Genomic DNA, 11,071 nt, shown 5'->3' on the forward strand with positions numbered 1-11,071 from the left:
AATGTTTCTCTCGATGAATCAGAACCGCCTGAAAAAAGAAAGGCAAAAAAGTACGACTCCAGACTGGCAGAGTTCTTTTATTGAAATGTGAGAAAAAGTATGGAACAGCACAACGCAAGATTTGAGCAAACAAACGCCACAGGTCACCCCTTTCAATACAAAGTTGTGCAAAAGTCACGTAGCAATCATAGTCTTTTTAAGGATGCTCGTTTTTTGTTCAACCTTTTTCAACGCAATTCTCCAACGAACTTTCAACATGCCAAATGCTCCCGCGATCGTTCCACTACAGATCGTACCGCACCGAACTTTACCGCTGCTCCTGAGTCAGGCGTCCTCTGTCCGGGTAGGGTTTCACTAGCCAGTTCGTTAGCGGATAGGCACTGTTGCCAGCTAAAAGGGGCCTTATTTCTGTTCCATTTTTATGCCTGTTGGACCACTTAAAATTTGCTCGTTTGCTGCAAGTTGTGAAAAAAACGTCATCTCTTTTTAGCGTGCCTGTACTTTTACATAATAAGCCCTTTTCAATAAATACTCCTAACTTACTGTTTGATAAACCAGCGCGTTAGTTGCGACCTTTGTAAAGAAAAATTATCTGTTCGTTGATATGAAATTCCGGCGGCATCCGATCACAAAACAAATGTTGACATCGCAGGAAAATTCCGCGGCCTCACTAAGCAAATGTTGACATGGCGGGAAAATTCCGCGGCCTCAGAAAGCAAACACGCATGGAATGCAGTTCTCCCCCTGTAGAATTATCTCGTGTCGTCATGACGACACGAGACAAAAAGGCCCTGTAGCACAATACTGCAAATAATAAAATAATAATAAAATATTTATATAGCGCCAATATCCTAAAAGTTCAAAAGTGCTTTGCAGAAGTAATGTTAAGAAATTATATTAAAAACACTATTGAACATAAAAAAGGTACAACACTAAGGAGCTGTTCTTGATGTCTGAAGGCGGAGTATTCTAGAGTATAGGAGCTGTCACGGTGAAAGATCTTGCACTGTATGTTTTTTTTTTTGTAGATGACCATTTACTAAGAGCACAGATCATGTTTTGAGAGGCTTTGGGAGGTGAATCTGACTTGTGTGCGTGTTTTTTCACTACAGTACACCGTTTGCTTTGATTGAAGCCTCTTGTCACGTATTGACAGACATTGTTCGAGTTAGCGGGAGGTTTGAGATATTGAGGGTTTGAGTTACCGAGGGTAAAACTAGTAGTAATCAGCGATTAGGGGTAGTTTTTGGTGTTGACTGAGATTTCTCCTTTTTCTTGTACAATTTGTTGGTGATGGGACAAAAGAGGAAGGTGAAATGTTTGTAAGAATAATTTAACAACATTGATGGCGAATAAACTGAGAACAATAACTTTATTAATTCCAAGAATGAATGACAATTGCTTGTCTTTGAATGTGTGTTATGTGTAACTAGTGGTAACCACAGGTTAGAAAGTGCGGGCCTCGATGCAGTAAGAGAAGGTACTGGGAGGGAAGTGTTTTTAAATCACTGGACAAAAGAAAATTATTCCGAGTAAGGTCGGAGTAGCCTGCGTCGCAGACGAACAAAGCCCCGGTTGGTTTTGTTCGTCTGCAACGCAGGCTAGGTCGGAGTAACGCGTCACGTTTAAGTCACCAATGTTTTTTATCGTTTCCTATTGGCGCGAACCAATCAGAGTCGTTTTTTTGATTGACAGTTTTGCGAAGTGTAGTCGAGCACGCGGTGTGAATTGAGATGTGATTTTCCTCCGTCTCCAAACTCGCTTTGTTGTCAGTGTTATAAGGAATTTCTCGAGAATAACCGTTGTTGGAATCATTCGCTTTGCCGTAGTTTATCTGTGATACAATCACAGCAGATCTTCTCAAAAGCTCAAAAGCAACACCTTTAAAACAACGTCTGCAAAACGTAATGTCTGCAAGACAGAAGCCTTGATCTAATGTGACAAACTGTTGATTTTTCGCATTCTTATTGCTCTTGGAGACAAGATTTTTCTCTTCCGGTTTTACGACAAATGTCGTGATTGACATTTTTTGCATTCCGATCGTTCTTAGTGGAAGAACAAAATTTTTAACTTTCGGTTTGCAGATAGCCTTTATAAACGTGGCGCGCACGCGTAATACGCAATCCGCTGGTCACTGTCAAGATTAGGGTTGCGGGCCTCTCTTGGGCCCGCAATTATTGTGGGTATCATTTATCGAAGTCTGGACAGAACTCTGTGCACGACGTGATTTGGTCATGTTATACAAAAGAATGCTTCCGGTGCCGCATTTACTCGACTGAACAATGGTTCGGTTGTATTCGATCGCTTCATCTGCTCTGATGTCGTCTACACCGTGCAAATGTTTAACGCAAATGCGAGCCTCATCACTCGATAACGCCGTGTTCTGATCACAAGTAATGATCAAGTGGCTCAACAGCCGCTGAGCTACATAACTCGGAAAGTTTGTTATTTGATCACAAGCCATGATCAAGTGGCACAATGGCCGCTGAGCTATACAACTCAGAACATTTGCTATTTGACCACAAGCAACGGTCAGTTTTGGTCGCAGTTCAGCGACCAAAGACGACAGAAGAGGCGATTCTTGTACGAGAACGAAAGTAAACAGTTTTACTAAGTACACAATCTAGCGACCAAACGAAATGTTCTAGCGAATTCGTGAAGCACACGTGCAGAACAGCGACCAAAGACGACAAAAGGCCAAGGGACGATTCAATGCAAAAACGAGACTAAAATATCGTCGCACCAGTTTCCCGGCCGAGACTTGCCCCTGCAAAAATCAATCGGGGCGGCCAATTTGGAGTCCATACACCTGCGCGCGCATTACGGCTTGATTCATTCCGCATAACAGTGCACAGGCCTACCAACTCAAAAGACACAGGAAACAAAACAGAATTAGGCTTGCGCTCTCCTTCGTCGAACGCAATTACAGCAAATGTATGACGGAAATCCAGAGAATTTGATTTTGGTTCGAGTTAGCGCGACGTTCAAGTTACCGAGGGTTCGAGTTATCGGGAGTCAACTTTACATAAAACGGAGTAAATGACGGTGTTTCCGTGATTATTGGCTGGCTGCAAATTCTGCTTAGATAAACAAATTTATAAATAGACGTTATTATGAAAGCCTCCTACGCAGACGTTCTTTTGGATTGCATGATGGGTCTAAAGAATCGCTGTGTCACTACATTATGTAACAATAGGTCATCGCTTGGCCAATATCCTCTGACAATAAAGATCCGCAGCAGCTTTTCAGCTGTTAAAGCTAAGCGATTCAATCGATTAATGGCAGCCATCTTTAAAAAATACCATCCTTTAAATTGTAAAAGGCTAGATGACAAGCAACGCGTGAAAATGGAAAAAATTATAGACTGTAGTCTCAACACGCGCGCGCCATTGAAATTGCCTGCCTTGTACCTTTTACTTTTGTTGAGGCCTTTGCGAAACTGCATAACACTTCAGACACATTTGTATTGAGTGCCTTTTTATCACCCACAGCGTAAAGAATTATCTTGGGAAATTAAAATATTCCCTTGAAAAAATAAAACAGTCCTTTAACAAAAATTCGAAAAATTTAGTAAGAGAGTGCCATCCTTATCCACAAATTCTTCTATTTTACTTGTAAGCAAGAAACGTCAAGCAGTTTATAACCGGGTGGTTAATGTTTGTCCACTTCCTTCAGTTCTTTGGCTAGAAAGGCACGGCCCCCCTGAGTAAAAAATATTTAGAAAAGCAGTCACTGGAGAAACACACAAGCCGTGTTTGTGTGAGTCACGGACTTTGCGTGAGATGAATTTTCTTCATCACGTCTTCCCTTGCTTTAAACCACATGCCTGGCCAGATAAATTTCTGCTTACGCATGTAAATATTTATTTTGTTCCAAATGTTGAATAAAATAAACCCAAACCAGTTGAATGGCATTAAAAAGAAGTCCATTACACGCCAAAATAAAGACTAGACTAAGGCCATCCCGTTGTATTTCTTCGTTTAGCGTCATCTGACCACTTAAGTCCAAGGTTTGCTTGAGTCACGGGGTTTGCGTGAACTGTAGCCGTGAGCGAAAATTTCTCTTTCTCATGCCATCCCTTTCTTTAATAAACTTGCATAAACAAATTCCTGCCTGGGCTTGCAAATATTTATTTTGTTCCGAAACTCAAACAAAATACACTCAAACCACTTGAATGGCATAAATTGATTTCGGTTAAAATTAAAGAAGCTTAAAAATCAAGTTCTTGAAGTTTAACTACTATTTCCCCGAAAAACACAGCTTTCAGTGGCATTTGGAAAGTCGTGTGATTCGAAGGACGTAAATAAAGCATATCTGACTGTGAGATTCGGTATTATAATTCCCCTTTTCGTGATGACGTTTTTCCTGTGCCTAATGACAAATTTTTGCTGAGTTTGCAATTTTCGTTTCGATTCCAAAAATAAAATTTAAACACTTGCAAAACACACGAAAAATAATTCATATTTTCATTTAAAAATAGTTTGGACATGTCAAATTGCAACGTGAATGTTCAAGCTCCGAGCCAAACACTTAAAACACCGGGCAGATTATGAACCAGGCCCAGGCTCCGCCCGGTTAACAAGAAAAATTGTCAAAAAAAAGGAAGTAAAGGGCTCAAAACTAATGCTAGCAGAAGAGAAACTGGGAAATATTGTCGTTGACTTAGTTTTCATTTTTATGCAAATGGGGGATATTGTTCAAATACTCAAGTGCCTGGCATGCAGCCAATATTTTGGTTTTATATTGAAGGCGGGTAGTTTAGGGTTTATTGGCTGCGGTCACATCTAAACTACTAGGGACCTTAAGATACGAGGACGGGAAGGCCAGGACGGCGACGGCAGTGGCCGCGGGAAATTCACGCGGGTCCCGTCATGTCGCTAAAGATAAAATGCTTAAGATGTGTTTTTTCGTTCAGGACGGCGACGTCAATAATTTGAGCTTTATAAAAGCACTTTACAAAACTAATCCTTTCGAGTTGGTAGAAATCATTTCCCATCAAACTTAGACGATAATGAACGGAAGACGCTGAATTTGTTCTTCTTGATTTATATAAAGCAAACACCTAAGTATTTAATAAAGGATTCAACATTTCCGTATGAATAAACTAGCACGGAAACACTGCACGAAAAGATCTGGCCTGGTTCAGATGAGTGACCTAGAAAAAAGGGTACAATCTCATTCTCAAAAAAGCAGTGGCTTTCCTTTTTTCACCAGAGCGTCAAAAATCCTGTGTAATTGTATTTTAAAACAAGAATTTGTAATATAAAACAAACACAACATCAAGTTCCGGCCGGGTATTCACAACTAAAGATCGATTTATTTCTGTACATTTATTAAATTTGCTCGACAGATGCTTTCAGTGCACTCGTTCATACATAATTTTCTCAACTGTACTTACACTGATTAATTTTCTTTGCAGGTTTCCTTTTCCGCTTGATCACTCGCGATACCGGCGTGATAGCGACTGAAACTCAAATGAACAGACGAAGAATATTTTCACATTGTGTCGAAATTCAACGTATTTCTACGCTACAATCACGAAAAATGCGAACTTAATAAACATTCTCGTCGGTATAACCGAAAATAAGGTCGATTAGAACATTTTCGGAGCTTAAACAAGCGTACAATACTCACGTTCTCGATACGACGGCAAATCGGATGAAATGCCGTCCTCGACGAGAAGAGGACGGCCGGGAGATGAGTCGAGAGGTCTCGTGCGCATGTCTGATTGTCCAAATTTACTTCCGGTAGCCGTCCTAGCTCGTCCCGTCCTGGTATCTTAAGGTCCCTACTAACTATAGTTACGACGGCGTTAACTATAGTTAGCTATTTCGGTAATGTGACCGCTTCCCTGTTCACCCTAACTATAGTTAGAAAATTTACGCCTCGCTGATCCAAAAAATACAGACTAACTATAGTTCATGGGTTAGTCTTAAGTTTACAAACGAAAAACCAATCAGAATGCGACAATTCTTTACGCAAGTGTGAGATGAACATAAATATGCAAAATAAATCGTGTAGGGAGGGAAAAAAAGAAAAACAAGCCAAGAAATTACATACCACCAATGTTAGCAAAAATAAAGCTTGAATTCTTTGGCGTCTAGCATTCTTACTTCATTTTATTTTCTTCAACGCCAAGATGCCGTGCAAAAATAGAAAAAAAAAATAGAGGAACAACTAGACACAGATCAAAACAAGGGCTGTCATGAACTAATTTAAATTCGAAATTATTCTAAAGCTAATCAGAACTAACTATAGTTAACTGCATTGATGTGACCGCAAAGACGACAGAAAGCACTAACTGTAGTTAGGTATGACGTCACCTAACTTGAGACTAACTATAGTTTTAAACTTTAGTTACGTCGTAGATGTGACCGCAGTCATTATTCATTTGCAACATACATGTGCGGCCGTCGTTTTTGGAATTTGATATTGTTTTGGAGCTAAAAACTATACAAAAATTATAACGGGCAAATGCAACTGCTATATGCAAATTAAAAAAAAAAGATTTATTGGTGTTAGTGCTTACAGTACAAGAAAAACAAAAACTAACAAAAAGCCAAATAAATAAATAATAAAGGTATTGGCGTGCGTTACAATTACTTTTACATACAATGACATTTATCGCTAAACTTACGTACTTAAACAAGGATCCAAGCTAAAGAAAACGTAGAAATAGCAGTTATATTCAGGTACTGTAATATTTATCACAACATCAATTAAAACACTCTGCTGCCCTTCCTACTCAACAGTTTTTTACTACCCAGAACTGGAGTTGTCATGTGATCACGCAAGTTTTAAGCTCTAAGAGCTTCTTGTTTGTTATACAAGGAACTTCGTTATATGCAGGTTCTTCATATTGGAGTTTCACTGTATGTTGTAACCCAATAGTTTCGTTGTGCATCAGTATGAAAATCAATTGAAGAACAAAATCAGTGTTTTGTACTTGATTTGCATTGGAAACGAAACATAACAATAACTCTGTATTGTTTGATTTTCAATTAAGATCTCTATTGATTGACTACTCGTGATAGCTCACGATAGCATTTGCCTTCTTTTTTAGAACCAACTTGCAAACCTTCTGATGTAGTGAATGCAGTGGCTAAACTTAGCAAAGCTAAACATCTTTTAAAGGTCGATGACCTACCTGGGTAAGTTGAAGATTACTACAAAATGTAGAAAACTTTACCATTTTTACTCTGGGGCAGTTGAAAGTCAAATTGCCTAATTTGGCTCAGAAAAAATGTGTAGTGTAAACAACGAGCGATGTTGAAGCAACTTTTTTTTATTAACCTTTATTGCATGCATATGAAAAAATTCTACTTGACGTGATAGATGCATGTGATGAATTGTGTATTTTAAAACAAAAGTCGTCAAAAAAAAATTGCAGAAACCAATCTGCAGAATCCTGGACAAAACTGTTTGGACTCTTGGCTATTGTCCGCTAATTTGGGTACCGCAGCTCACCCTCTCCTATTTCAATGTTGTCAATGTTGCTGTGCTGTGAAAACAAAGCCAAGTAAATTGCAAACACTATATAACAACATTAAGCAGGGGGAGAGGGGGATAATATTTTTTTTCTGCTTGTAAGACAAGACATTCGTGAAGTGTGTTAAATTCATTTTTCTTGGGTTGTAGTGTCAGTTTCAATCTCCTGAAATTATGAATTGCTATTAAGGCCATTAGAATGATTGACCACGTGAAAAGGGCGCTGATGTACTGGAAACTAAAGAGGGAAGAACTACCTACTTTAAAAAACAGGCGATTGCAAGATATATGCATACTGATGTATAAGGTTAAAAAATGGGCTTAGTCCTATTCCGATCCGTGAGCTATTTAAGCCTCATCAGTCGTCCTACCGGCTGAGGCAATCAGACTTTTTGATGCCCCGCTTCGCTACAGTAATGTACGGAAAGCATTCCATTAGATACCTGGGGCCTAAGCTCTGGAGTCATCTGACGACGGAAGAAAGAAACTGTCAGTCACTAAAGACATTTAAGAAAACGATTCGGAAACGTGACTTTAGTAACTTTTTAAACAATGAACGCTGCAATTGCCGCCTCTGTGACTATTAATACTAGCCATGTATATAGTCTTTTTTATTACATAAATAGATTTACTTTTTAACCTGTTTTTATTATGTAAATAGCTTCTTTTTTTAACTTATTTTAACTTTAGATTATTAATTGTAATAGTTGTTATTATAGTTTTAAGTTTTTCTTAGTCAGGTGTCCACAATTAGTAGAGGGGACTTTTCCCCTCAGCTAAACATTTTAGACACAGTAATAAAGTTATTCATTCATTCAAAAGTTATTCAAACACTCCCCTAAATTGCCAATTTAACTCTGCTAAAACAAACCACACAAATAACCTCTTGTTGTGGCTTGTTCCAAGCCAACCGCCGCAGAGCAAACAGCCTTTGGTCCCTGCAGGGGGGCTCTGTGTGCCTTTAATAAAATTTGTGCAAAACCCGTGGAAACCAGAAGTAAGTTTCATTTGTTGTTGTGCAAGCCATTGTTGGTTTGCAACTATTGTGTTTTGGTGATGGTTTTGTTTTTGGATCCTCTGTTCTCCATTATTGCTGATCATAAGGCCAAGAATCGCCCTTTGACTGAACTATGTATGTGGATCTCCCTTTGGAAACAAATATCTCAGGGGAATACGTCTACAACAGTTAAGTGACCAATAATAACAATAATTATAACCTCTTTTTCCACCTTCAGCATAATGAAACGCCTTGATCAGTATGATGAGTTCTTCCCAGCTTTCCAATCAATGGTTTCTGAACTAAAGAGGCTTTTAAGTGAGTACTTTTCACTTTAAATTTTAACTTAAATCTGAAATTCTTTGTTATCTAGTATACAAATCAGATGATCTTACAATTTTGAAAGCAGTCTCTTTAGCTTAAGGTCGTTCGCGCAAAAATTTTCTACTCTATAGATTTCGTTAATTTTTTTGCTGTGGTCAGGTAATGCGTTACTTATGTCAGAAATGAAAAAAAATGTTGGGGTCACCGAATTCGTTTCCGAGAGAAAGTGTGTGGAAAACTACCCTGATTTTGACAAATTGGCGCACGCAAAATTGAACTGAAATACGGGCGCACAGCCCTTAGGTTGATTCGTCGCCACGAGCGTTGTTCACGCAAGCTTGCACGTTTTAGCAACCGTCTAACCTTTCTTTCAAGGTGTATTAAAGCCACATTATTCCATGAGACCGTCGGGTCCTACCACCCGTTCCATCTAAAGGTGCTCGCGGAGTAGCCGAACTAGCCTCTAAGAGATTCTCGAGGGAAAGAATACGACTAACTCAGAGAGCTAAGGGAGATGCGAAAAGAGAAACTGAATCCACTGCCGAGGGAATACAGGCACCCTTACGGCAAACGAAGCCAGTGAGATACTTTAAAAGATCAGAGTTAACACCCAAAGAGTATTTAATGCCACCAAAGATCGACAACAACGCAAGTTCTTAAAACTTTCTACAAGTCAAATTGACCCAACATCACGAGTCGACAAAACAAATGGGTGATTAACTTATCATCACGGCCTCTCAGTGATGCTGAGGTATCATTACTAGAGAAAGGGTTAAATTTCGCAGTAACACCAACCACCATTCCAGCCACTGAAATAGTCGCTAAAGTTGAAACAGCCATAAGAACGCTTGACTCAGAATAAGCAAATACAATAAGGAGAACCGCGTCCTTCAACATCTGTATAATTTGAACCCTTTCCATGTTCAGCAGCAGTGCTCATTTGTTTGTTTTGCCTCTGCAGGAGTTCAAGAGATGGATGAAATTGTAACAGCTGTGACAGCACTTGTCAAGTTCCCGCATTATTGACTAAACAAACAGTTTCACCAGTCTAGTATTATTTTTTTTATTTATGAGTGCAACTTTCTGTTTCGCTTTCAAATTTTTGTTTATTCGTTTGATTTCCGTTTTTTACCTACAAATTTCATTAAAGGAGAAGTTCACTCCAGGATGGCCATTTATTTTCTTTACGCCAATAAAAAGTTTATACAAAGACACGTTATCCACCAAAATTTCAGCCTCCAACGTGCGCTATAACCCTACGATATCTTTCTTTGAAGTAGCCCAAAACTTGACAACTGAACGCCGCCATCTTGGAGCTGGTAATGTATGCGTGACGTCAAAGAGCTCAGCCTGAAGTTTGGCGGGGAAATTTAAATACTCGAAACTCCTTATTTCTTTGTAGTCTTTTGTTTGTCAAAATGCCTGTTTGTGCAGCACCATTTTGCTCACACAGAGCTCTAAGAAATACAAAAAGAGGTGTTTATTTTCACCGTCTTCCGATATTTAAAAGAACAATTGCTCAAAAGCGGACACAAATATTGTGTGTTCCGAAAACTATGTGGAAGGCTGCTTCAAAGTAGATCAGAGAGCAGTCTCCTGCGTGGAAATACCCACAAAAGATAGAAAAAGCAGACGCAATATAAACCATTTTTAAGAAATCTCCTTCTGTAACTTCCTTCAAACGACATGCAAGTGAAAGGTGGCGAAAGAATAAGGAAAGAATGGAGGTTAGTCATTTTGCTTACCGTGTTTTCTCAAATCAAACACCTCCGGCGTTTATTTCAAACTTTGCGGGGTCCGGTGTTTATTAACGAAGTGCAATTTTCTGTAATTTTTTCAGTCCCGAGGACCACGATTTTTCTCGTCATCCCGGCCGACAAACTGCTCTTGGGTCTCCGAGGATGATTTTTACCAATAGTTACGCAGGACCGAGAACAGATATAAACGGCAATGTCGCCAACGTCCTCCGCAGTACGTTCACTTTATACAAGTGCGTAGGCGCTTTCTTTTTTTACAGCACCATCCTAGTTTTTTACGCCGGACTTTCTTGAACATTATAAAAAAATACCAAGAAGCAAACCGTACAGTTTTCGTAGCAGTGTATTTAAGAGAATATTTTTTTTGCTCGCCGAAATAAACGCCGGGACCTCGATCAAACGTCCCCGGTGTTTATTTAAAAGTTAGCATTTGACCCGGCGTTAATTAATACGAAGCCGGAGTTTAATCGGTGACCCGCGTTTAATCGAGCAAAGACGACGGCAA

At 39.3% G+C, this 11,071-nt stretch overlaps 1 protein-coding gene across 1 annotated transcript in view; it reads left to right on the forward strand.

The window, feature by feature from the left end:
* LOC144661461 (centrosomal protein of 70 kDa-like) overlaps positions 1-11,071 on the forward strand; it is an 80,807-nt gene that overhangs the window by 62,975 nt on the left and 6,761 nt on the right. Inside the window, exons 18-20 of the mRNA XM_078522237.1 lie at positions 7,064-7,151; positions 8,724-8,803; positions 9,771-9,953. Of these exons, the coding sequence (XP_078378363.1) occupies positions 7,064-7,151; positions 8,724-8,803; positions 9,771-9,835 (233 nt within the window). The 3' untranslated portion in view covers positions 9,836-9,953. The remainder of the gene's footprint in view (positions 1-7,063; positions 7,152-8,723; positions 8,804-9,770; positions 9,954-11,071) is intronic.

The sequence above is a fragment of the Oculina patagonica genome, chromosome 7 (genome assembly GCF_052425735.1).
Source record: "Oculina patagonica isolate OP01 chromosome 7, crgOcupat, whole genome shotgun sequence".
NCBI lineage: Eukaryota > Metazoa > Cnidaria > Anthozoa > Scleractinia > Oculinidae > Oculina > Oculina patagonica.